Raw genomic sequence first — 27,460 nt, 5'->3', positions numbered from 1 at the left:
AAATACTGGAAAATGAATCATGTCCCCGTGTGGGAGCTTCAACAAAACGTTTCATTTTTATCCTCCTTCCTTTTCTGTTGTCAGCCCTCCTCTCCCTCGAACTTCCCCGAGCCGGCAGCGTCGCAATCTGTCACGCGGACAGACAAAGCTGCATCTCACCCCACTGTCTGCTGAGAGGGTCAGGAGGGGCAGATCACTTAACACTACACCTGTTTTATGAATAATAATACAGACAGTTTCGCTGGGTTCCTGGGAGGACATTTTCCCACCAGGATAAGCGCCGCATATTGAACAAATTAATGTCTTTAACTCGTTTGACTCTGGTTAGCTGGGTTGCAATGGGAGCTCCAGCGGTGCCGTTGGAGCAGGGGAAAGACCAGGCAGCCCTTTGAGGATGGTTTGTTGGAGTGTCTTGTTCTTTCCTTCCCTCCAGGTTTCACTCATGGAAGTGTGAGATTATAAATCTGGGGTTCGTGAACCTGTTTCCAGAGGAAAAATATGGACGGGGAAAAAAAAAAAAAAACAACAAAATGGGACACATGAAGCTTCAGGAAAATGGAAAGTTATCCACGAGCACACAAGGTCTGAGTCACTCCAAAATACTCCACCTGCACAAAAATGAAACGTTTTGGTTCTTTTGTCAGTGGCTAGACTAGCTCAGAAAAGAAAAAATGAAAAAAACAAACTAACCAAACAACCACCCCCCACACATTAAAAAGTTACTTTTAGTATTACTTCAAACTCCAAAGAATTCAAAGAGTCCAAGAGTTTCTTTTTGAGATGGCGGAATGAAATGTTTTGATTCACTGCAGCAAGTTTCTCTAGGTCTCTCCTTAGCAGAAACAAGAAGCAATACCTCTCTCCTCTCTGGCGCTGTGTCCATCAGCACAAGCAGTGATATCCCAAGGGATATCCCAAGTGCCATTCCTGCCCTGATTTGGGCTGCCCAAGAGTGTCAGGAGGGACCCTCAGCCCCACCCCAAGCTGGACCTGTGACCACAGCAAAAGAGGACATTGCTCTGCCAGCCCCAATCAGTGCCTCACTCGTATCACTTGTTTTGTTGACTTTTATTGAGAATGAAAAAATAATTTAAAGCAATTATCTGTACAGGGGGGCAGGGGCATGGTTAGCTGGGCAGAGGACCTGTGACCCCCCCCAGACAGGCCAGGGAGGGCTCGAGGGGGTGATTTACAGCTGTACAAAACCACGACAATCCCACCAAGGAGGAGCGGAGGGCGAAGGACATCTCTGGAGCTCTCACAGGCTCAGAGCAGAGGGGCAGGAGGCTGTGCAGGGGCACGGGGGGCCAGGGGCTGGCCACACACGGGCCAGACCCTCAAGTGACCTGCAGGGGTGTCTCCAGCATCTCCATGAGAAAGGTGTCGATGGGGGTGTCTCCGATCAGCTTGAAGAAGAAGAGGTGCTCCAGGCACTTCAGCCCGATGGACCGCAGCGCCGGCAGGCGCAGGAGGAGTTTGGCAAACCTGGGAGAGACCAGAGTCAGAGGCACAAGGGAGGCACGGGCTGCCCTCTCCCACCTATTTCCAAGCCTGCATCAGCCCGAATTCTCCCCAAAAAATGTTTTGGGGCATTCTCAGACTTAGATTCCCTTAAGCTTTCAAGATAAGCATTTGTTGCCTCATGTGGAGGGAATATGTACCTTTTCAAAACAGAATTTGACAGTTTTAAAGCTTCAAAGAAAACAAAAAGGGACTAAAAAAAAAAAAAAAAGATACATCCAGATCCTCCCACCAAGATTTGAACATCTTTAAACCTTACAAGACTTACATCTCCATGGTACTGTTTAAATCGCTTCAAAAACTTCCCCAGGCTCCGAGAGGATGTGCAGCCCCTCAGCTGCCAGTCACTGCCTCCCGTTTGGAGGAGCAGCTGGAAGGGGGTGCAGCCGGCAGCCCGTTCCCTGTTCCCCCTGCCCACTGCCCGCTTGCAGTGTCGGTGGTGCCAGAGAGAGCCAAAAGCAGCAGAAGGTGCTGCGGGCAGCGGTGGGGACCGACCCAGCTGCCAGCGCTTCGAGAGCTCGGCCAGCAGAGGGTAGGATTGGATTGGAAAGCAGCAGAATTCCATCTCAACGGCATTCCACGCCGAAGGCTCGGGATTTGGGCGCTGTGGCTGGGGCAGAGCCGGCACACACAGCCGGCCCCAGTGTCCCCTCTGCAGGGTATGGTGCTGCCTCGCCGCGGGCACTCACCGCCCTGGCTGCTCGGGGTACTTCTGCTTCGTGTAGGCTTCCAGCGTGGCATAGACCTTCTCCCTCAGTGATTCCACTTCCGAGGGGCTGGACAAACCCTTGGCATCTGGTCAAGGGAGAAAAGACAGGTGGGAAAGGAATCTCTGCAGAGGGGGGTGGGTCTTTCCATGGTGTGCATAGGCAGGAGAGGACTCACGCCCTCTTTAACCACGTGTCCAGGGACTGGGACAAATCTTGAGCAGAGCAAGGTGTCCCTGCCCATTGCAGGGGGCTTGGAATGACATGATCCTCGAGGAACCTTCCAGCCCGAAGCATGAAATCTGTCTGCAGCCCTGATGCTCACTGTCACAGTGCCCTGCTGTGGCCCAGAGGGAGTGCTTGTCACCTGGGACTGTCCCCAGCCTCAGACTTACCTGGGTTAAACAGGACAATGGCTCGCAGGCACCCCAGCTCCGACTTATCCATCTGCATGTCTTTCATTTTGGACACCAGCTCTGTCAGAACCCTGTGTGTGGGGGACATGGGTGAGCAGACAGTCAGAGACCAGTTTCTCCACTGAAAAGCATCTGGGACAGGCACTAGGAATACCCTCAATTCTTCTCTGCAGGAAGAGAGGCATCTTTGAGGCACAGCCATTCCCCACGCTGCTGTTCTACAAGTGCATCAGCAGCATCCAGGGACCTGAGCATCAAATTTGCTCCTGTTCTCACTTTGCTCAGCACGCAGCACTCACAATTTGCACTCACTCGAGGAAAACCACATGGGCTTTCTCCACTTTTTAAAGTGTAGTACCAAACGTGTCCTTACACGTGCCGGGTGTGTAAAGAGCGGTGAGGCAGTGTCCTGCCAGACAGGGACGATATGTGTGCTTGTTACACAAGCAAGTCGGGGTTTAAGGCTTTGCCATCTAAAGCTCTTGGTGAGCAATATTAGGCCTAGATACAGCCACAGCAAACTCTCAAGAGAGAAGCATTCCTCCCCCTGCACACCCAAACCAACATCTGCTTCTGCAGCTGCAAATCCCTTCCCACCGTGCTTTTACCCCATCCTTGTTTTTTAAGCCAGTCAAACATCCCCTGCCCGCTCTAAGCTACTTCTGCCCCAAACCACAAAGGGTTTGCTCTAGTTCCCCTTGGGGGCACGTTTCCCATTCAGAGGGGAAGGCAGAGCCAGCCTGGCCAGCCCTGTTGGGGAATGACAGCAACAGGTACCTGTCGAAGATGGAGCCCACGCCAGCACTGTGGGCGCTGCTGCGGTGCACGTGCAGGCCCGTGGCCAGCAGGATCCCGTCCTGGACCGACACGGAGCGATGGGAGAAAGAGGCAATGAGCAGCTCATTCCAGCCTGCAAGCACAGGAGTGCAGGACACGTGAGGCAGTCCGGCCAAAAATCAATCCCACACGGAACAGCAGGGCTGGTTTCTCCCTGCTGGCTTTGGACAAAACTCAGAGGAGAGTTGGCACCCCAGCTACCAGCTGTGCCCCTTGCCAACACTGCAAGGGGTGGTCTGTCCCTTGGAAATATTTGGAAAATGCTCTCAGGCACATGGTGTGATTCTTGGGATTGTTCTGGGCAGGGCCAGGAGCTGGACTTTGATGATCCTTGCAGGTTCCTTCCAACTCAGGATATTCTACTGTTCTATGACCCTGACCAGCAAAAAGCAAGGAGCAGAAACTGGCTCAAAGGGGAAAAAAATTACAAAAAAGAAAGGGGGGAAAATATTCCGGGTTTTCTTCCTAAGAAACATATTCCTAGCAACTGCAATCCCTTTACAGACAACAGATTCTACTGCCCCATCCACAACCTCTGCCAGCCTCTCAGAAGGCGAGATGCAGGAATGGATCGGCTCAGGGTTGCACGTTCACCATCCAGCCTGGCTGGTGCTGCACACAGCCCAGAGAAGGGACGGGGACAGCAGGGACAGCCACAGGTGGGGGACACTACCTGCCCGCAGGAGAATGACTTGGTCTTCCAGCGTCAGGTCGGAGAAGTGGGGGATGCGCTTGGCCCACTCCACGAGTGTGAAGAGCTGCTTGTCAGCAGCGTGGCAGATGTTGGTGACAGGGTCGTTTGTCTAACAAAGAGGGGAATCAAAAGGAAAAGAGCAGAGGAAAAGAGGAGAATTCATCAGTGGAAAAGCTTTGATAATCACAATCTGCACCCCACAGGCATCGAGTTAATGATACTCAACGCCACCAAGTCCAACACTCAAACTGCCAATGATCGCAGCTGGGTTGGAAGAAGGTTGCCAATAATCGCTGGCTGTTGGGAAGAGCAGATATTTGTTACCACTACCCCCTCTGCAGCCAGCCAAGTCAGCTTGATGCCTCAGAGTGGCTAGACCTACAACAGAGTCTAGACAACATTAAGAGAATAAAAGTGGGCATTTATTAAAGGTCTTTGTTAGGGGTTAGGTTTGTTTTTGTTTTTTTTTTTTTTTCTGTAGAATTTCCCCCCTCCATGAGTCACTAAGAGACTAAATACTGATGCTTAGAGGGTGCTTGACCCACACAAAAGAAGTGGCCGAGGGTGAGGGAAGATCACTTAAGTCTGGCGGAGGGAAAAGCACAGTGCTCCGGGAGCTGGGTGCGCTTTTTTTCCCTGTTCTTGACATCCCAGAGGAAGGTCGGGCAGCTGCTTGCTGCGTGAAGAGTCCACTGTTAACAGAGGGTCCGGTCCTGAGAATTCTACCACCATCCATCATCTGCTGGAGCGCCCAGGAATCCAGAGCCCTTCGCCTGCCCTGCTGGAGCTGGGCCGGCCCCGTCCAGCCACCGCGGCTTCTCCAGCACTGCTCACTTTGCCAGGACACCCCTCTTTGCCTGCTGGGACACCCCACCATTCCAGCCATCAGCCCCCGAGTGTTCCACAGTCCCAGCTTGGTGCTCTTGGGGAGGGGCCCAAGGGATCAGACTGCCCCCGGGCTTGTGAAACAAAGCCCCTCGAGGTTCTTGGTTCTGTTTATTATTATTGTTGCTGTAGTTGTTGTTGTTTGTTTTGTCCTGTTATATTTACTACTAAAGAACTGTTATTCCTTTCCCCATACCTCTGCCTAAAAAAACTCCTTTAATTTTCTGAATTATAATAACTTAAGGGGAGGGGATTGGAATTCCCCCATCCCTAGAGAGGCCCTGCCCGTCCCTACCAGATACCTGTCTTTCAATCCAAGACAGTCTGCAAAAGATACACCTTGGACAGTCAAAAGCCTCACCGAGGGGCTACACCCAAGATGGACAATGGTCAGGAGTTTTTCAGACTGATACAAGTTTTGGTCTATTTACATGTCAGGGGTTAATCCTCCAGTTACAGCTTCAGGTAATGAAGCCATATTCCCCCAGTTTGCTCCCCTCCAACCCACTTTTTGTTTATACTTTTCAGGGCCTGAGACAGTGAGGTGTCCTTGAGTTTCAAGCCCAGAGAGGGGTTGTTTTGTCTGACCAAAATGTGAAGACAGTAGCTAACACTTTATATGGAGTTCAGAGTTACACACTGAGGAAGTACAGGATTTGAAAAATATAAAAACTAAAACCCTAAGGCATCAAGCTGCTTGCTGTCGGGGGCTTACCCCAACATTGAGGTGGTTTCAGGGTCCTTTGCTCCCCTGCACAGCTCCAAGCCGAGGCGAAGGAAGAGACGGAGTTCTCAGGTTTAGATTTTTCAAGGTTGCATACTTCGTTTATGGTTTCTTATCTTACAATTTTCTCGGAGTCCGACACGATGTTCACAGCTGCATGGATTCCTCACGTCTCCCCCCGAGCTGGGTTGTCCTTATCTTTTATACTAATTACTACGTATTTCTTGTTTACTATTTCTTACCAATGTCTATCACTATTACTAAAAAGGTCATCTTTACTTTGACCCAATCCTCACTAACTACTTTGTGCCACGTCAATGCAGCAATGGAGTGAGGGAAGGAGAAGGAGAAGAAGAAGGAGACAACGCCCCAGATTCTCCATCTTGTCCCCATTCACTTCAATGCTAGGAACCTAAAACTACTATTTTCTCATTCTGTGATAAGCTAAACTACTATTTCTCACATTCTTGTGACCTGTAAACCTTCTCTCAGTGTAGGAAGTTTTTCCCATGGACTGAGATCAAAGCCAGTGTCTCTCTGAGCTCTGGGCTGGGGTCCCAGACCCCCCTGCCCAGGTCCCTGACCCTCCAGGGCAACCAAAGGAATGCCCTGGACTCCAACAGCTTGCTAGACTTTTCTGTTTGCTAGTTGTCCTTTGCAAAGCAAGTCCCTCGTGGCCAGCTGCTCTCCAGGGCATATCTAAAATCCAGGGAGCAGCCCCTGAATGGGAATGAGCAGCAGTTTTCTCCACACCAGTAAAACCACAGCCGTAAACCTGCTGTGTTCAGCCCCACCCCGGTCTTGGTCACACGAGAAGTGTTCATGTGTGAAAGCCAGAACAGGGCTCAGACTCCCCAGCATCTATTTCCATATCTGCTCATTGGAACTAAAGGAGACTTGGGGAAAAATAATGCTTGGAAAATAAAGTATAGGCTCTTTTCTAGCCATCATTTAGAGCAGCTCCAAAAGAAAAACTGCCGGTGATTTTTAGGTGGTGTAGAGCAAAATCCCGGGTCCCAGGACTCCCTGCTGGAATTTGGGGGTTTTGTGGGATTTTTGGGAAGGGATTTTTAGCGGGATTTGGGGGAAATTTGGGGAGGGAATTGGGGAAATTTGTGGAGGGATTTTGGAGGCATTTGGGTAAATTTGGGAAGGGATTTGGGGGAAATTTGGAGAGGAATTCGGGCAGAATTTGGGGAGGGGAATGGGGAACTTTGGGGAGGGATTTGAGAGGCAATTTGGTGGGAATTCGAGGGATTTAGGGAGGGATTTGGGGGAATTTTGGGGGGGGTTTGGGGGGAATTTGGGGAGGCTTCCTATGGAATTTGGTGGGGGGATTTTGATGGAATTCGGCAAGGATTTCGGTGGAATGTTGTGGCGGCTTTCTCGTGGAATCTCAGGGCGTTTCCTGCGGAATTTTGAGGGAGATCTTTGGGGGAATTCGAGTGGAATTGGGGGAGCGGGGCAGGGTGCTGAGCGGGAACTTTTGGGAGAAATCTGGACGGAATTTTACACGGGGTTTGTCTGCTCGCAGCCCCTCCTCTCTGGCTGCAGGAGATGCCAGTGGCTCTTACCGAGCTCTCCGTGCCCACGTCACTGCACGCCTCCGTTTTGGGTTCCACTGCCAGCTCAGCCTCCAGGATCCTCTCCACGGGCATGTCCTCGCTGCCGCTGCTCGTGGACTCGGCCTCGTTCTCACTGCGCTCCCTGCTCCTCTGCCTCTCCTCCTGCACAGCTGTGGGCACAAACACGGCTCTCTACACCCGCAGCAACACTCACCTGCTCACAGAGGGCATGAGAAACCCCCTCAGGAGGGGGAGAACAGGAAATAAATGGGTATTTCAGGCGCACACCCATTAAAACTGCTGCGCCCACACCGAGAGCTCTGAGGTTGCTGCAGATCGATAGCCTCGAAATTTGACAAAAGATTGTGATTTCCAAAGTGTGAAGCTCCAGGACAGAGGGAAGGGGAGTTGATACCTCCAGGTGGCAGCCTGGACTCGGCTGTCACCAGGTGCTGGAGGAGGCAGGAGGGACCCAGCACTCACATGCAGGTTTTTTGTGCACTCAGCGTGCTTCCAACAGTCCCGGTATGCTTTCAACAATCCCACAGCAGTCAAAACATCCAGCAGCAGGGCTAGACAGTCCCAAACCCCCAGCTGGATTCACACATGCTGCTTGTCTCATTCCTGAGCAAAATCCTACCCAGCCTGGCCCAGCCCTGGTGTCACCTCTCCCTCTACCAGCTCTCGTCCTAATCCTCCCCACCAGAGAGTTCCTTCTACACCAGTACCCCAACACCTTCCACTCCCTTCTCCCCTCTCTGTGTGTTTTCCAAAACAGCTGCTGAATGAAGGCACAGAATCATGACCTTCTCCCCAAAGCTCAGTCATTAACTCTCCCAGGTTGGTGTAGGACCTGTGTATCTTGTATGCCCACCCTTGTGTGCAACAGAAGTCCTGGACACACTTTTTTTTTTTTTTTTTTTTTGAGAAATCCCAAAGGGAAACACGACAATGGTGCTTAAGAAAAGAAATGACCAGCAGGCATTATATTTGGTTATCTTCACTGCTGGGGAGAAGCGGCAGCACCCAAGGAGTTGGGTCAGTGGGGCATCCAGCCTGGTGCTTGTGAGGAAGGGCAACACAGGACACAAGTATATGCCAGCCAGCTGGGGGGAACATTTGTCCTCTTCAGAGTAATGGACAGGAAAAGCCATGCAAGTGTTTCTGAAGTCAGCAAAATTTTACTGGAAGAAAGAACATGGCAAGTGTGAAAAATGCATATTACATGGCTCTACGCAAGATATTTACTATATGTATTATGTTGTATTAATTGTTAATGTTGTATTAATATTTTGATAGTATAGTAAATATAGTTTTGTAATTAAAGTGTAGTTTTTGTATGCCAACCACAGGAAAACGTAAATCTTTCAGAGAAAAAAAGAATTTCCTACTTCCTTATCAGAAGAAACCAACTCCTCCTGCCTCTCTCAGCCTTGAGAATGCCACAGAGATTAAAGGAAAAAAAAAGTGATACTAACCAGAGACGGTTCTTTGTTTAAATAGAGTTTATGCATCATGTATGAAATATATGAATATTCAACAGGCAATTGCTTTTAAGAGATGGTCCTTTGTTAGCAGAGGTCCTTCTTCGGAGCTTTTTGCTCGGGGAGGCACCCAGATGTCTGTAACTTTGTTTTTTATTGTCTCGTATTGTCCTAACTCTAATTGTTCAATTTTTTTACTCTAATTCTATTTTTATAACCATCTTATTTACTATTAAACTTTTAAAATTTCAAAAACAAGTGAATGGCGTTTTTCACAGCAAGGAAATACCAATCCCATCACTCAGCCCCTGAACTCAAGCTGTACTCTGTCCCCAGTTTCTGCAGCTCCCAAAAAGCCCCTGTGATTGCTGCAGCCAAACTCCCACAGGATCCACCAGGATCCTGGGGTTTAAATTTTCACTCTCTGCAAAAGGAAGTTGTGTTAACACCCTGGTCCTCTGAACCACTTTGCACCTGGCTGGAAGAGGGAGCTGCTATGCCTGGGATTAAATTTTTTTATTCCAGCCTGGCATTTTGCAGTCCCCTGCTGCTCTATGAGCTCGAGGCAGCACAGCTTTGGTGATGCTACAGGATGAGGATCAGCTCATGCCCAGTGTTACAGCTGCTGCCCTGAGCTCCTGCACAGGGAGCAGTCTGCATGTTCCACAGGGGAACAGCATGGTCTCCAAAAGGGACAGCTACACTGCCTGCTAGCATTCAACCCTGAGGGCAGCTCCCTCACTTTGTCTTAGAAAAAATAAGCTTAAATGCTGTGTTGGTTGTCACTTTCTGACCTCACATCTGTTAGTATAATTTGGGAGACAATCCAGCTCAGCAGGTGAGGTTGAGTGGAAGTGACAGAGAACTATAAAATAAGAGATAAAAATAAATCATTCACCCTTATCCTTCAAGAATCCTTTATCCTACAAGAGTTAGGTGGTGACAAATGAAGTCAGCAAATCAAAAACAAAAAAAGGAAGCTGCTCTTCACAAAGGAGACAAGAAGGCTGCAGGACCCCTCACTGCTGGGTGTTGTTCCCAGCACAGGTTTACAGGTTTCCAAGGGGTCACAGACATTAAGGGTCACTAACTAGAGGCAAGGTTGGGTCAAAATCAGTTAAAAGCTTCAACAGTCACCAGCGTCTGCATTTAGGTGAGCAGAAAAGTACATTGTAACAGCTTCCTCATCAGTCTCTTCCCTTATTAGCCCCTCTCCTTATGAGGAAAAAATTCTTCACAGAGGGGATTGTCCAACATGGGAACAGGCTGCTCAGGGAGGTGGCAGTCACCATCCCAGAGGTGTTTAAAGGACAGGTAGATGTGGCACTTAGGGACAGGGTTTAGTGGGGGAATCTGCATTGCTGGGCCAAGGGTTCCACTTGATCTTTAATGTCTTTTCCAACCTAAACTACGATTCTCATTTCCTTTATTTAAGGAGGTCCGAAATGCCCTGTGCGATCTTTGGAATACACCAGCCTCGGAGGGTCACCCAAGAGCCTGATTTATCCTAATGAAAGAAGGAAATCTTCTCCGATCCCATTGCTTCCAGCAGCCCCCAGTCCTACCTTCCCTCTTCATCCCCATGGCGAGGCACTTCTGATAGCGGCAGTACTGGCAGCGGTTGCGTTGGCGCTTGTCTATGAGGCAATCCTTGTTATCCCGGCAGGTGTAGATCAGATCCTTCCGGATCGTCCTCTTGAAGAAGCCTTTGCAGCCCTCACAGCTGTACACGCCGTAGTGCTTCCCTGGGGAGGCAAGGGGATCGGTGGGCACGCAGGTATTTGCCTTTCCTTCCAGCGCGGAGGAGCTCAAACCAAACCCAAGGGTGGAAGAAGCTGGCTGCAGGCTATCAGGCCTGAATTGGCTTCGGTGAGTCTTGGCAGCAATAGCGACCAGCAGCGGTCAAACCACAGGACCACTGTTTTCCTGTGATAAGGAGGGGCTGCATCCCAGTGGAATGATGGGGAGCATTTCAGCTGCAGAACAGCCTCAGGCAGCAAACTGAGTGCACTGACATGGAGAGGGTTTGCAAGGGTACTGCAGTACTCACTGGGGTACGAGACAAAACACAGACAGAGGTTTAGTCTGACAGACAGCCACAACCCAGCTAACACAGAGCACAGGTGAATGGGAACACGGAGGTTTTGATGGATTTACCTGTGGTAAACAGGGACGGAAGGTAAAATGAGATTGTACACACAAGGGAGAAGAGCACAGCGTTTAGTTTGCTCGCTTTTGGGCACTAATCTGCAATACAGACAGCCAGACCCAGCCAAGACCTTGCAATGCCAGCACGGCCCCAGCGAGCCTCCACGCTGTTCAGTGCTTCAGAGCACCAGGAGAGTTCTCACTGCACAAAACCTTCCCCAAGAAAGAAAACCTCCTACCTGAGGACCTGTCCCCACAGATGGCACAGATGTGTTTGGCTAGGGATCCTGGACTTGTGGATGGATAATTCATGTTCCCCATCCCCGGGAGACCCGGCAAGGGCTTGACATCCTCCGAGCTGCTGACACTGTTCAGGACATTGAGCTGCAGAAGCAGAAGCCACGAGACAGGTTAGAGGGGAGAGACTCCCATCTCAGTGAAACCATCCCCAGATGGAGCTGACATTCCCCTTGCTGTTCCTGCCGGGCTGGCCCCACAGGCTTATCCCCAGCAAGCCCACGGGGCTGCCGTGGGCAGGCAGACATCCTCTGCTGAATCCAGCAGGAGGGGTTCAAGCAGGCACTAAAGCAGATACTGCCTGATGCTGTCACCAAAGCCAGGACTAAGCTGGGCAGGAAAAGGGCAGGCACTAACCTCAGCTGCTCAGTTACAGCCTCCAAGCCGTGAGGCTGGTGGCATCCTGCCTCCCTCGTTAGAGGATGCTGCTCGCCGGCTGCTGGCAGCAGCAAGCACTAACAGCTTAGCAAAGAAGAGCTTTGCAGCCAGGTGATTTGTTACAATCAAACCCGCACTGCCGCACAGCTAGGGAGGCTGTAGCAGTGTTTAAAATAAAAAGAATAAATAAAATTTAGTGGGTTACTAAATATTTACTAAAATTTAGCGGGTGACTCACTATATCTGCATATACACATGAAAACATGGCCAGCTGGTGACTCTCTGGGACTTAGGTTCCCAACACTATCACAAGTGGCAGATTTGGGGTTACCAGATTAAAAATTAAAAAAAGAAGAAAAAAAAAAAAGGGATTGGGTTGAGCATTTAAAAATCAGTGGCTGTGAGATGCAGGCAAAGGATGCAGAGCCCCCAGCCGAGATCCCCAGGAGCTGCTCGTGGCTGCTGAAGTTAAAGGTTACAAACCCACACTGATTACAGACCAAAGCCTGATGTTGCCCAGGGCTTCGTTTTATTGCTGTTTGCTTTGGAGCCACGTCGGGCAGGGCAGGGAGGATTAAGGGCCATCGAGCACATCTTGTCAAAAGCTGTCTGGGCAGACCAATGTCTCTCCAAGCCCACCATCAAATCACCTTCCCCACTGTCGTGGGTTGAGGGCCGGAGATGGTTGCTCCACCCGAGTTTGTTTGGAACAGTCATGCCAATTTATCAGCTCAAATTCTTCTTCCCAGAAAGAAGGCAGAAGCAGGGATAGAAAACAAGGGTTTGGATGAAGATCCAGCTCGAACCTTCAATCCAACCTCTGTAACATTTAAAACAGTAGATTTCATGCATGTCACTGAACGTTCCCCATTTGCCCCAAGAAACTGCACGCTTCCCACATAAAAGTGGTAATTTCCACTGTAAATTTCAGTAAAGAGTAAGGGTTCATCCCACTGGAATTTCTGGACCTGTCATTAGAAAAATAAAAAGGTGAAGCCTATTCTTCCCTCACTGCTGTCCCTTCATTTTAAAAGCTTCAAAGGTTTTAATAAGGTAGGAAATAAAATTCATCCAGCAAAAATCAGGAGCCAAGTGGTTTTCCTCCAGTAGAAAATACAAGTGTAAGGGGGGGAAAATTGCCCAGAGGAACAGAGGTTTGATCTCCCCAGCTGAGACTCAAACCAGGCACTGGCAACTGTAAATCCTTATGCTTCAAAATCCAGGCCAAGGAAAGGAGAAATAAACCCCTTCCTCCCCACGTGTCCATCATCTTGGCAAAATGCTGAGGCAGGAGGAACTTTTTATGGTTTAAAATGTTACTCAGAGCTCAGGTACCACTTTTTCTTCCTCCCTGTCCACACTCTGAAACAATAAAAGGGAGAGAGGGTATACGGGAGGGGGACAGACAGGGCAGTTTTAGCCATCAGTGTCCTTAGAGCTTGACTCCTGCAGGTTAAGTGCAATCATGTATGATATCTGGGACAACTGCTTGAACCCAAATCCATTAGCTGCCTCCCTGCTGAATCCCCAGGGCCCAGCTGTCTCCTTGCATTAGAGGCAACACAAATGGAACCCTCTCCTCGAATCTGGGAACTTGGCACAGTGCCCAGGCTGGAGAAACCACTTCCCAGAGCATCCCCAGTCCCAAAGGAAAGGCTTCTGACCAGCCAATGCTGCCACAGTTTCCTGTCCAGCCATCCTGTCCTTGCTGTCACGGGCACAAATACCCTCAGATCCATGGGGAACAGCTGAGTGGTGCCAGGGGAAGAGGGATCCTCCAGCATTCCCACTGCTGGCAGCTGGGGCTCACACTGGAGTTGAGGATGCTGGGGAAAGGTAAGCCAAACTCCATCCTCTTTCAGAGCTCTTCAGGGGCCTCCCCACACCATCCTCTCCCAGCCTTCCAGGCACCTAAGAAGAGCTTCAGGCATTCCAAGGAGTAGCAGCACGGTATGGGACAGAGAGGGCTCGGGGATCATCTCTTTGCTTTTTCCTCAGCAAGAGCCACGAGGCCTCTGAGCACTTCCTACCTCCAGGTCCCACTAATAAAGCACAAAATCTTGCTCATAAGAGGCAGAGTTTTCACTTAGATCTGGAAGCCCAGAACATCTCAGATCTCTGTCAGAATTCCACACTGCCACCAGAAATGTGGGAGGTGGTGCCAGGCTTTTGGAGCAGCGTGTCTCCATCCCACAGAGCCACCCTGGAAGGCTCCCAGCCCTAACACCTGGGTCTCCCTCCTGTCTGGAAGGGAAACCTCAGCACCCACGTAAGCACGGGCAGTAAGGATGGGAGTGCTTCATTTTGCTTCAGGCCAAGTTTATACGCAACACAGTAGGTGGCTGGCATTCAGCATTAACATTTGTCTCTCCCTAGAAAGTCTGTCTCCTTTCCAGATAATGAAACGAAGCAGATACGCTTTTGCAGGAGGAAGGGCGATGTTTCACGTGCTGCAGCCCTCGGCTATCCTGTCTGTTTCCACGCACAGTAATTATACGCTGCAACAGATACAGCGGAGGGCAGCTGGACTGCACCCGCAGTGAGAACAAAGTTGGAAATCAGCTCTCTTCCCTTATCCTGTAGGGTATTTTAAAACCGGCGTGGTCTCTGTGTCTGTGCGAGGGCGATTTACGCAGATTCACGTGCGCAGAAATGTCCTTTACAGCTGAGCTCCCTGAGCGGCCCAACGCCCCACCAGCCAATCCTCTCTCTCAAGTCCTGGGACTTCACCCACCCTGGACACTGAACTGCAGCGAAGAAAGCCTGCACATCCCCACCTGCGGGCTGGCGTGCGTCACGAAATTCATGCCCGGGGCTGAGGAGAGAGCCACGGGGTGCGAGCCCAGGGAGGAGGCGATGACCCTGTAGGGTGAGCCCAGGCTGTTCACCGGGGAGCCGATGGCGTTCATGGGCGACGGCAGCGCCCGCGAGGCGTTGGCGGGGGGCTCGAGGTAGCTGTGGGGCCCCTCCACTGGGTTCCCCGTGGAAAGGCCCGAGGACAGGCTCACGGACGCGGAGCTGGCGTGCACGGGGGAATCTGCGGGGAGAAGCAGAGAGATGAAGCGCGCTGAGCGTACAGCCGTCGGCTGCCCGGCCTCGCTTGTGTCAGCTTAAAAATGCCAGCCCAGCCCCAAAACCAAGCAGCAAGTCGTGCTATAAAGGGAAAAGAACAAAACGTCGGTCGTAGCGCAGGAAGATGAGTTAAGTACGGCAACAAAACTTAATGGGAAGATAATGCTTAACGACAAAATATTCCTTCTCCGCTCCGGGGCCTCGGCGGACTTGGAGGAAGGCACCGCTGCCTGCCTGCCTCAGGCTGGTTTTCTCTGAACTCTTCCCTGAGGTCCCACTTCCTTTGTCCAAGCCAGCCCTAGAGACAGCACACTTCTGAAACCCTGAAATTCCCACCAGCCAGGCTGGCAACCCTGAATGCTCCGCACGTCTCGTGAAGCACCTCTGCTCCTTGAGGTGGCTCTGGCCTCGTGCTCCCATGGCTTAGTTTTCCCCCTTCCCACCCACGTGTTGTCTGCACGGTGCCATTTCACATGTTCACTCTCAAAGCTGGATGCCAGCATCTCCCACAGGAGCTGGAGCAACACGGGAATGGCTCATGACACGCTAGCAATGGAAGTCTCAGGACAAGGCAGCCACAAAACAATTTGTCCTTTATTTGTCCTCATTTGTACAAACCAGAGCAGAGGCTTGGGGCACACAGATGTGCCGGGGCGCTCTCACGGCTACGAGGACAGAGGGTTTCCTCCCCCCACACCGAAGAGCGGCAGTGCACATCACCAAGCTGAGCCTCACAGTAGCCCCATGAGATCAGTCTGCCCCTGAGCCCTGCTGAGGAAGAGGCAGCGTAGAAAAACAACATAACTTTGATCACTGCCGCTTCGGGGCAGACTCTAAGGCTGAACAGCTCAGCCAAGGCCTAAATACTGTCTTCTGTAAGACCAGCCACAAGTATTCAGAGGGTACCTAGGCATCAAATGCCCACTAGTCCCAATGGGTCGTGTATGAAGGTGCATTTTAAGGATTTACATGACCTTTTCTCCCTCTCTTAGAATTTACCAGCCCTAGTTAGCATTGCCTGTCATTAACATTTCTGTGAACCATTATTTCTCTGTTGGTTTTTCAACACAGGAGATCATTCCCTGGAGAAGCAAGGCAAAGATGTTGTGTGGGAAGGTCACACCGTTGGTTTTCCACGGCTGGCACAGAGCATACGTTCCCCCATTGCATTTGCAAGTAAGGCAGCGCTTTGGTGTTTTGTTTGTTTGTGGTTTTTTTCCCCCTTTTAACATTATTGCAAAGTTATTTACGTGACAGTGTTTGTTATTCTACCTGAAGTAACAATCAAATCTGATTCAAAGGGAAGATGCACAATAAAGACGGGAAAAGGTCAGCTTGCTGAATAACATTAAAGACATTTGTCAGAGTCAAGGAGGACTCGATCCGCCGTTATCAACCCACTTCAGACTTAATTCTGCAGAGAGAGGGGGAGAAAAGGTCTTTGTCAATTCTTGCTTTGGCTTTTTGGATCAATTCTCCCAGTGGGAAAGCGATGTGCAGCAAGAGGAAGCCGGCTCAATGACAACGGCAGAAGCCTCGGAGGCAGCGAGGCGGTCTGGAGGCAGGGCCAGGGCTGCTGCCTGCTGCCACAGAGTCACCCCACATCCCCTGCCTCCATCAGGGAGACACACAGCCTGCCTTCTGTTAGCAGACAGCAAAACCCCTACCTTTGGAATGGTTTCCAAGTGCTCAAGTCCTTCATCCCAGGGACAGAGTGCCTTTAGCACTGGGCAGAAGATGTGCTGCTTGCCGGGGTCCCCCCATACCTAAGCAAGCACTCAGCTCACACAGGCACCGCAGATGTTCTTGGGGCTTAAAAGGACCATCCTGACTCGGGCCATTATCAGCTTCCGAGAAAAGCAAATGCATTTTTCATCACCTGTGGTACCATAACACACACGGTCCTCCCCAGCTTCTGTAGCACAGACCTAGAAAGAATTTGCTTTTACGCCTCTTTAAATAACTAGGTAAACAACATTGCCTTTGAGGATTCCTCAGCCTGGAAAATAAGTCATTGCAGGGGATATTGGGCAGAGATCTATCACATCAGGACAGCCGAGCAGAAGAATGATTCTTCATCCCTTTCCATTAACACAGAAAAGGGCATATTTTGAAAGTATCACGCAGAAGATTTAAGCCAATAAGAAAAGACCCCCAGGAGAGTTAGCTGTTTGCTTTTATGCCAGACCTTACAGAAAGGCTGGCACTGCTAAGGTTCTCCATTAGAGAGGCTCCGAGTTCCACAAGGACCCAGAGCAAGGCTTTCACACAAGGAGCCAGCTGGCCAGTGCAAGTCCCACGGTGGGCTCGTGCCCCTGCCAAGGGGGAAATGTTTCAGGGCTGTGCTCTGGGGAGTCCCCTAGACCCCAGGATGGGATCAAAAGTCAAAGCCAGGAAAGCTAGAGGGTTTGTAGCTCTGTTATCCCAGCAGTGAGATGCTGAAGAGGAAGTGTGAATGCACGAAGGGGTGTTTGCTGGTGGAGATGGATGGAGAAATGAAAATACCTGCTGCAGGGCACAGAGGTGTAAAGCCAGGCTTTGCCAGGGCCTGGTGACACAAACCAGGGTTAACATGCTTGTTTCTACAGCGCCTGGCCACACTGTCCTGCCAAGGCTCAGACGAAACCCTTGGTCAAATCCAGCAGTGTTAACTTTCCACTGACCAAACGACAGCTTTATCCATCCATCAGTTACAAATTGGAACAAAGCACCCGTTCAGAAAAGCACAACAACAGTGACAAAAAGCTCACAAACAACAAAAAACTTTTTGACTTCCAGTCTCTTTCTGGGACAACTCTTTTGAGTCAATCCCCAGGGGAGCAGAAATGCATTCTCCTGTACCTGGGGAAAATCCTCCTCTCAGCTTCTCATTTTCAGGCTAGAGTGCTCCGAGAGGGATATAAGGAATGACTGTTAGCAGACCATCAGCTTGTGAGAGAACAATTTTCATGGCTGAAAGGTGTGCAGGAAGAGCCATGCCAAAGCATCCTTGACCCCGGGGTTAATTATTCGCTCAGCTGAATACGCTCAAACTTGTTTCAGTTCAGAGAAGCCAGGGAGGCTTGGACGGTGCAAACAGCCAAGTTTTGAAAGAAAATAATTAAATTAAATGACTTGCAAGAAAATACTGATGGTCTGTGTCCCAAATCTCCCAGCAGAGCCCAGAAAGTTCTTGGGATCACCGGGATGGGATGGCTTTACTCGAGGTATTTCCTCCCATCTTTTGGGGGACAGACAAATGGCCGTGGGACAGGGCTAGAGAGGAGCTGCCCTGCAGCAGGGAAGCAGCTCTGGGACGGAGCAGGGCGGGCTGGGGAGACAGGACTCATCCCTGCACGGCCGCCCCCGCCGGCGCGGCGGCATTGGACACAGGTGACATTTCCACAGGCCTGCAGCGTGTCCATCAGGTAACGCGAGGTGACAGCGGGGCCGGGGACGCCCCCAGCACAGGGCACCAACCGCGCCGGCCACGTCCCCACGCCAGCTGGGGAAGGGCAGCTGGGACCTGCATCGAGCATCAGGGCTCGCTGCTGCTTTTGGCCACCCACTCCGCATTCACCATTGGCTTATTTCTGATCCACGAGCGGGGCTGTTTGTCTTTCTTCCCTGTTTTCCTTTCTCCACATTAATGTATGGACAGGTAATTCCCTGTCCAAGTTCAGGGCAGCTCGGTTTTGTATGTATTTCTCTCCTGGAGGAGCAGGGGAAGAGAGGACAGGAGGATTGTGTGGATTTTCCGGTCTCTCTGCCGCAAACATGCACCGCCCAGAGAACCCAGTGCCTCCGTCAACTCCCCACAAGCTGCCTTGAACAGAAACACGGACTCCAGCCTTTCTTTGAAGGATGCAAAGCTTAAGAAGAAAGAACTTGCTTCTGGGTGCTTCACTGTTTCAAAGTGGCTCTGCAAATTGCAGCATTGTTTGTGGCAGGGAGCAGCTGGAAGCGCGCACAGATACAGCGTCCCTACTGTTGCTTCAGCATTCAGAGTAAGGATCATAGCCAGTGTCAGCTTCGGCATCCCTGCTGACATCAGGAAAAAGAATGAAGAAAGAAACACTTGGTTCTCTGCATTTTGAAAATATTGCCCTTGAGGACATAAGCAGCAGCATTACCTTCACCCACCAGCTACTGAAGCTGAGAAAGCACACAAAGCTTTGGTACTCGACTCCCAACTGTGTTTCATCTTCACTTTAGCAAAATCCTAATCCAGGGATAGGAAACCTGCATAAATCAGGAGCAGAAGAACACCATATACATCACAGCAGATGTGTAGGTGTCCAGCAGATGCACAAAAGCTCCAGGTCCACCACACCAATGCTAAACAGCCGGGTCTGGGCTAACACAGCGAAACTGAACCAATGTGAGCTTGATAAAGGCACTTTGGATGCACCTCTGTGCTCCAAGCACTTCACAGGCAAAGCTGAGGAAGGTGTGGGGTGTGGAAACAAAGACTTCTCTTTTGCAAGAGTGCACAAGTGACCCCAAACACCTTGGTGAAGGCGGCAGGAAGACAAAGAACCAGGCTGCAACCAATAAAACTGGGTTGATTTTCACACAAATAACGGCAGCAAGCATCAGCTCCAGCAGTTACACCTGAGCAGAAAGAAGAATCGAAATGCAGAGACCAGAAACATCCGAGCACTGCACACACTCTCTGCTTAACCATCAAAGGCTGCGAGTTTGTTTTGGCTAATGCCCCTTCAGTTCTTCAACACCCAGCAAAGCCTTGAGAGAAACATCCACGTTCAACACCAGGGTCTGACCTCAACTAAGGCCTAAAACAATCCTTGAAGATCCCTGGCAAGCCTAGAGACGATGACACTCTCAACATTCACAGTTTCCTTTTCAATATCAGAGAGAATCAAAAGCTAGAAGTCATCAAATAATGAAAAACACTTATGCTCCTGAGGCTTCAGAGAAAAGGTTCATTTCAGTGGCACAAACATTTAAAGGTGTGAGTTCCCTTGCCTGACACATGACTTTGCAGATACTTCATCCTCTGCAGAACAGAAAGCACCGAGCAGTGGGAAGAGACAGGCAGAGCAGAGCTGATTTCAGGCGAGGAGCACGAGTGTGCGTGGGAGGCGCAGCCTGGCAAACAGCTCGTCCTTGGGGACGACCTTGAGAGGGAAATACCTGTGAGAAACACTCCTGAAACTGGCTGCAGTTATGTAGCAGGATGCCCACCATAACTGGAACCAAGCAAAGTTTTGCTGCTATGACTGCAGAAGTTGTTTTTGCTTAATACACAGAAGATGAACCCAAAACCCCTTCCCTTTCTGGTGATATTTTTAACTCTCCAAGCAGATTCCCACAGACAGTACAAACTGCCATGCTAATATCCCACAGAAAGGATAGTGGGTTTGCCTTGCTTTTGAGGCCCAGTAACCTCTGTGCTTCTATCTTCCTGCTCAACTGGAAGCCAATAAATAATGCAGCCTTCCCTGACCGCCAAAAACAAGGAGCAAAACTTTCAGGGGCTGTAGTGGCACATATGGGAGCAGAGGTTTCTCCAACAGGGCAGCAGAAAGTTTCCCTCAGCTCTCCAGGTGGTGGGACGAGCTGCTTCCTCTCCTCTCTGGTAATGCTCCTGTGCCTCCCTTGCAAACAGGGGCCATCCAAAACCTGGCCACAGGAAGCTGTGCGTCGTGTCCAAATGTCCTTGGACATACTAAGCTATTGACCCACTGTCCAATTTCAGTCAAATCAGGCCAAGACCTCAAAATAGCATCTGCTGCTGAGCCTGCACCAGGGAAAGCCTCCTTTAGCAATCACACATCAAGTAATTAAAAAAGAACTGCGAGCCAAATTGACTCACCCTAACAAGGTATCACATCTCCCTGGTGACCACAGTAACACACAAGAGTTGGATAAAGTTCCTTGTCTCCAACAAAAAAAGGAAAAAGTTGTTGAATTTGAGGCCTAAAGGGGTTTTTCCATGTTTGTTTTTTCAAATTTCCCACTTGGCCAGCAGCCACCAGGAAAAAGCATGCACAAATTCCTCTTTGAGCTTGTGGAGAGGTTACAGGTCCCCAGGAGAATGGATCCCACTGACTGCAGGACCTGTGGTTGACCCAGGCAATTGAAGGCAAGCATCTCCTGCTTTAAAACAAAAAAAAATTATAAAATTTAAAATTTCCTAGATGCCAGAGTTGCCCAGTCACTGGATTTTCTCACACCTTTGTTGGGTCAAAGGGCTCTTTTCCATCCTCACATCCACAATTATAGGAATGGACACAGCAAGCCACGACATCCAGGGAAAAAAGCATCCTGCAGGTCGCAATTCCTGGGACCATCACACGTGGAGAAGGTGCCAGGCAGGCAGGCAGGCAGGCAGCAGAGCCACCCCAGGCACAGTCTGGGTTTTCCTCTCCCTATCCCCCAAACGACCCGGCCTAACCCCGCTTTGCTTGGGAGAGCTGACAAGATTGCAGCCGGAGGTGGTGTGGCCGCAGGCCAAGTTACATGAGTACTAATAAAAGAGACTTTGTGGAGGAGCCAAGTTAGTTCTTGTCCCCAACCAACGGTGCCAGAGAGTCAGAGAGAGAGGACAGCCAGCACAGCATCTTCCCTTGCCCTGGGAGCTGGGCTTTGGGTGAAGTGCATCCTTCTGGAGAATAAAAACACATTTTTAAGCCCTTTCTTTGCCCCCATAGCCCAGCCTTAGTACACATCTCCTGCTTTAGATGTCTATGTGTGACTCATTTGAACATTTTCCCTGCTATTCTACAAACTCATCTGTGACACCTTGGAGTCTGATTGTCTTTTTCTCATCCCAAATCACGTGCTCATGACCAAGCTGTGGATGTACTTTCTCAGAGAAATTTGGTGGTGCTATTCAGATGTTTAAGATCAAAGTGAGTGTCAGGACACACCATCAAAAACATGTACCTAATTTCTAACCTGAATGCGGATAAAAGTAAGGCAAAGCAGATGCCTTTTTTTTTTTTTTTTTTTTTTTTTTTTTTTTTTTTTTTTTTTTTTTACCATTATGCTGAAATCGAAGCCCAGGATTTCAGAGCTGAAGGAAATCTGAATGCAAGAAGTTCTAGACATGCTGAACAGCAGAACCTGCATCACCTTAACTCTGCCCTCCAGCAACACCGTGCAGTGAATGCTACAAGCTGAACAGCTCAGTGTGGACACTGCCCTGGCATCCTGATGCTCCCCCTAATCCAACTCCAGGAAGAGTTTCACGCCTTTTTCAAAGGATGGAGGAGCAGTAAACACCACAAACACATCGTGGGCCTAATGGAGATGCACACTGCCTGCAGTGGCTTTGTGGTGAGGACCCGAGGCAGTGGAAGATCCCTTCCATCCGTGGTCACCACCGTCTCTCTTCCTCCAAAGCCTGGCTGCCCCCTCGCACAGCCCACAGGCCCTAAAACTGTGTGGCCAGAACAGCCACTGCTTTCTCAGCCAGCCAGAAATCCCCCTCTGCAGACCCAGCCACAGCACCAAGCTGCCTCAGGGACATGGAAGCCCTCTGGCTTTGAGGGGAGCGTGGTAAACGCCACCCAGGGAGCACAGGACAGGACAGAGGGACTGTTTTAAAGCATCCCAAACAAAACTTGGCCAATGCTTTTGCATCTCTGTCAGGCATTCACATACGGAAAGCACCTCTGTTTCTAATACCAAGTTGGGAGCAGGTTAAAACACCACTTTAATACTTTAAATGGAAGCTAAACTCCCAATCTACTGAATTGTTGGAGAACAGTCCCTTCGCCTTTATTGGTGGAACAGAAATTCCTCTGCTCCTATTAGCAATTTCCTCTCCTAGAAATCTCCCAAAGGCTCTGCTGAGTGTAGTGACCCTTGTCCCTACAGGGATCTCTGCCTGGTTCCTATGAAGATCAGCTTGAATGTCACTTTTCTTTTGGTTCACTGCAAATTTGTAATAGAAATAAATTAAACACAAATAACACTTTTATTGTTCCGTTCTTGTTGCAGCAATAGGGAGAGAGTTCAGCTGGTCTTTGCTGAGTCTTTAAAAACACCAGTGAGCAATAGATTCTCCCAACGAGTCATCTCTTTTCTGCAGAAACAGCCTAAAAAGGTATTTTGGAAACTCCAGCGCTTGTGAAACTTGAGGATAACTTGATGCAATACCAATGACTTGTCTGGAGTTGGAGAATTACCAGAGGTGAGCATCGGGTGAAAAAGGGAGAGAAAACAAAAAACAACATGCACATAGCGGGAACATCCCATGTGCAATCCGCTGTCTGCACGAACTGCTTCCCCAGCACAGAAATAGCAGGCTGATGTACACAGCCTGGGGGCCTCCAAAGCGAATCCTGGAGGCATTTACCCACCTTGAAGAGCTGGGAACAGCTTAGAGAGTTTTCCAGAGGTACTAAGACTTTGCACATGCATGCACTTTAAGTTTTCCATCAGTACTTTCGTCAGCAGCCCATAGGTGGGTGCTCCCAGCCCCTCCAGCGCAGCCAAGCACTCCAACCTACAGCTCCTCAAGCTTGCACATCCCCGTGTCAGGGCAAGGGGAAGGAGTTCAGACAAAAAATAAAGAGCCAGTAATTGCAGAGTCCGTTCCCCACGAGCAGCTGCGGCTCCTGCAGCCCGGGCTCGCTCAGGGCGGTGGGCACAGGCGTGTCGCAGCCCCAGCCCTTCGCCGTCTCCCCGCAGACTCCCTCGGCTGAGCTGACACAGCTTCACACGATTGTGGTGGCATCTGTGTCACAAGGGCAGGAGACAGCCCCACAAGGCAAGGAAATAGCCCTCTTAAGATTTTCTCGGGGGGGCGCGGTCTTTGTTTGAAAAGTCATTTCTTCCCCCCCGACGACTTAATAAGAATTAAACCGGAAGGATGCTTACTTGGTTTGATCCTGTTCTTACAATGAAGGGATTTAAGCCACCACACACAGACACGAGCATGCATCTCCCGAATGATCCACTAAACTTCAAAGCAGAGTGCAGCGGTTTGACTCAAGTCTGCAGAATTTCAGGCAGCCTGGTTTGGCCGCGCACAAGTTCACAGCACACAAAACCACAGGACCGCTTCAATCACAAGCACACGGGCGCTGTAGGTTACAGCCGCATCCGAGCTAGGTTTACACGCGTTTTTAAATTCCCTTTACATCCCCCTGCCGCCACTGTGGGATCAGTTCCTCCACCTAACCCAGAAGGCGCAGGCTGCAAACGCAAGTAAAATACTTACTGCCAAAGCCCGCAGGAAACTTAATGAAGTGAGGATAATTCCCATACATGTTTAATCTTCAGTTCATCGCTCGCCTTTCTCAACGCGACTGCCTCCTCTAAACTTCAAAGCTGCCCGGGGCGCGGCGCAGCCCGCCGGGGTCGGGGCATGGCTCTGCAGGAGCGGGGGCTCTCGGGGGGTGCCAGGGCAGCTGTCTGCTCCTGCCTTGGGCTCATCCTCGCTTCACGCCGGCAGCAGCTGCCGCCCGGGCTGAGCCATCCCCTGGTTCCCCCTCTCGCTCAGCGCCGGCTCCCGTGCTCCGCTGGCTCGGCTCCCTGCGAATTCCCGGCGCTCCGGCCAGCGAGCATAATCGCCCGCCTGAGACGCCGACCGAGGCACGGCGGCTCCGCTATAGATCGGCGATCGGGAGGAGGGGGAGAGGTTAAGTTGTTTAGGGGAGGAGCGTCGTGGGGAAGGAGGGGGCTGCTTTGCCTCTGCACCAGCGGAGGCTCGGCGCGGTGTGTTAGTTACAGCAGCTCCGGCCGGGTGGAGGGTCGCTCTGGCCAGGCGAAGGAGGGGTTCCCACATCCACGCTCGCATCCCACACCTAATCATGCCTCAGCTGCGCTCCCGAAATCACCTCACGGCCCTGTGGAGTGCAGTCACCCCTAGGAAAGGCAAGGCTGAGGAGCACCAGGACCTTCCTGGGGCTAGCAGAGCTGGAAGCTCGACTCTCATCCCCAGCCTCACCCAAGGGAGAACGAAAGCCACGCAAACCACACCAAAAGCGTCTTTAACCAGTTGCTGAAGCTGTACGGGGTGAGAAGAGGTGGGACACAGGACAGAGCCCAGGGCAGGGGCTCAATCCGTGCTGCATACAGTCAGTAAAGTTCACAGCCAGGACAGCAGAGAGCCCCAGAGGTGCCCCAGACGTCACCCACAACTTCAGTCCAATGCCCAGCCCTCCCGACAATGAAGTTCTGCAGGAAATGTGTAGAAATAAGCAGAAACAAGCAGGCTGGGGCAGAGCCACACACAGTCCCCAGCGCTGCCCCATGCAGTGACTGGTGCTCCGAATGGGGAGCAGTCCCAGTTCCCTGACTGGCAAGCCCCCAGCCAAACTCATGCAATTCCAGGGAGAGGCGAGGATACAGCACAGCCCACTCTTTCTGGTGTCTGCTCCAGGAAGCCTCAAACGAAGCCACCTCAAAGGAAAGGAGGAGAGGAACTTTGCCAGAGGTCTGCGCTCACACGTGTGCTGGAGGAGAAGGTGGCTTGCAGACCTGTCACTGGCACCAGGCACACGGCAGAGAAAGGGGGCTCAGGGCTGGCAAGGGGCTTTGCCTTCCCAGGGAGATCGTGAACCTCGGGGACCGTGGGGAGCATGGCGTGCAAGCAGCAAGACAAAAAGAGGGAAGAGCAGATTAGGATGTTTGGCATCCTACATGGGCCTTCTGGAACTCAGCTCCCTCCAGGTCACCGCAGGACCCATTTTGCCCTTTGGCACAAAGAACGCTGGAAGGGGAAGGCACGGAATCTGCCAGCCCGGGGCTGTTCAGAGCAGCCAGCAGCAGCTCAGGCAGATGCTGGCTGAGTGCAGTCAGCCCTGAGGTATCGCGTCTGCAGGAGAAGGAAAGGTTACCCTTGTTAGCTCTGTTTCTTCCTTTGCTCTCCGACATTGCCATATCCATTTATCTCTAGCTAGAGTTTAAGCAAGGGAAAGGGTTCTTCCTCTCCCTTATATTAGCAACATTCAAATTATTTTTAAAACGTGATTTTATTTCCTCCGATTTCTTCTCTGCATCTGCGTGTGAGGACTCGGTAATGTGCAGTATCGAGAGGACACCATGACATGGATGCACAGCTCTTTGTGGGCAGCAGGTGCATCACACGAGATCCTGGACTTAGAGTTTACCTGGGAGTGGGAACCCAACATTTGGGAGTGCACCTTCACACAGCAGAACAAATGGCAGGATAACCTGCCTTGCTCTCAGGAGCAAGGAGGTTTGCAGGCAGTAGTATCAGCATTCTGTATAGCCCATTAGCTGTGGCCTAGGTTTACACACACCCTTTTCATTTTCTCACAGTTAAAAAAAAAGCAAACAAGAGATCAGTATTCAGAGTAGGTTCTACTGAGGCAAAAAAACCACCAAGCAACTGCAGTCTCGCAGGGGGAATACAAACAGCAGAGATCACTCTTGTATTTTCTATCTGGCCACCTTTCACATCTCATTTGTTTTATTGCACAAACATTAATGGCACTGCAGAACTGTTTTTAGAGGAGGAGAGGCGGCTGAGCACCAGTGCTTACACATTCCTCTCACTGGCCACAAGTTTTGAGCTCTGGGGAAGGGAGGCCAAAGGGTTTGATGAGAGCACAACGCAGCAGCATCTGACTGTGTGGTGCTGTGTCCTGTCCCTCTCTGGTTCAGCTGAGCTTGCGTCCTGCCCCGCCACCACCCCAACACACAACAAGGCCATCCCCAGTGAATGTCCTGGGCTCAGGCCAGTCCTTCAAGTGTTCACAGCTACATCCAGGTGCAGGAGATGTAGGCACAGCTCCTGTTTCAGTGGAGGCTGTCCCACACCCCACCCTGCCTAATCCAAGCGGTGCCAATCCCAGCAACCACACGGATTTCTAACCTGTTGGGAGAGTTTGCTGTTCCAGGATAACACTGGCTTTGCCTCCAGTGCTGTCCTTTAACGACCACGCTGGGGATCCTTGTTAGGGGCAGGAAGCAAAAGCCAGGCACAAGGGAGAGATTCTTCAATGCTCCACAGGCAGAAACCCAGGGCACTGCTGAGGAACAGGCTGCAAGGTGGCTTGTTTCAATCTCCTGATAGAAAATTGGATTTCTCAGCAGGGCAAGTGCGGTTTTTTTCCCCTCTGTCACAAGATTGAAAGAAACATTTTTCAATCAAAAAAGCCTAGCAAACAATCTGCTTTCAAAATAAGTGATTTTTCACAGACACACACACACACACACACTCAATAAGATCCAAGACTTCCACACGAGAGAGGGACTTTGTGCAGCCCCACACACGACCTGCCAGAGGGATGTTTCTCCGCCCTGGTGTCATGGGGAAGCTCTGGCGTGATGGGAAGCTCTGCCCGTGCAGAGATGCAGTGTGGCCTTGTACCCTTGGTGCCCAGGTGCCCACCAGCACTGAGAGCTGAGATGCTGTTTTGAGACAAATCCACTCTTGCACAGCAGTTTTGCTTCCACCTGCCGTCCCAGCCTGGCTTGTCCCCGGCCCTCAGGCTAAACAGGAGGGTTTGTGCCCTTGCCAAGCAGCCGTGGGACGGAGCAGGGGCAGAGCCAGCTGCGTGCCCAGTCCAGCTCTGGGAACCGGGAGGTGTGAGCAGCGAAGCGGCTTTGCGTTCTAAGCACCAGCCGTGCCGAGGTTTAGCAGTACCAGTAATTCTTCCCCACCACGCAGGATCTCAGCGGCTTTAATTCCATGCTAATGAAGTTTTAGTAGGGAATTATTTTTATTGATCTGCCCAGAGCAAAGAGCCTGATTTTAGACCAGCTCTGTCAGCACCCCCTTCCCCACAGCTCTTTTCTTTCTTTGGG

At 50.9% G+C, this 27,460-nt stretch overlaps 1 protein-coding gene across 1 annotated transcript; it reads right to left on the bottom strand.

Annotated features, from left to right (window-relative positions):
* Positions 1-1,049: 1,049 nt before the first annotated feature.
* Positions 1,050-24,278, bottom strand: RXRG (retinoid X receptor gamma). Its single transcript, XM_040072752.1, has 10 exons — positions 23,904-24,278; positions 14,434-14,693; positions 11,221-11,365; positions 10,399-10,578; positions 7,359-7,519; positions 4,155-4,284; positions 3,422-3,554; positions 2,624-2,715; positions 2,211-2,316; positions 1,050-1,485 (listed from the first exon to the last, which is right to left on the bottom strand). Exons 1-10 carry the CDS (start codon positions 23,950-23,952, stop codon positions 1,338-1,340), a joined length of 1,404 nt encoding a protein of 467 aa, XP_039928686.1. The 5' UTR covers positions 23,953-24,278; the 3' UTR covers positions 1,050-1,337.
* Positions 24,279-27,460: the final 3,182 nt, after the last annotated feature.

The sequence above is a fragment of the Hirundo rustica genome, chromosome 9 (assembly GCF_015227805.2).
Source record: "Hirundo rustica isolate bHirRus1 chromosome 9, bHirRus1.pri.v3, whole genome shotgun sequence".
Lineage (NCBI taxonomy): Eukaryota > Metazoa > Chordata > Aves > Passeriformes > Hirundinidae > Hirundo > Hirundo rustica.
This window is presented reverse-complemented; position numbering and strand designations above follow the sequence as displayed.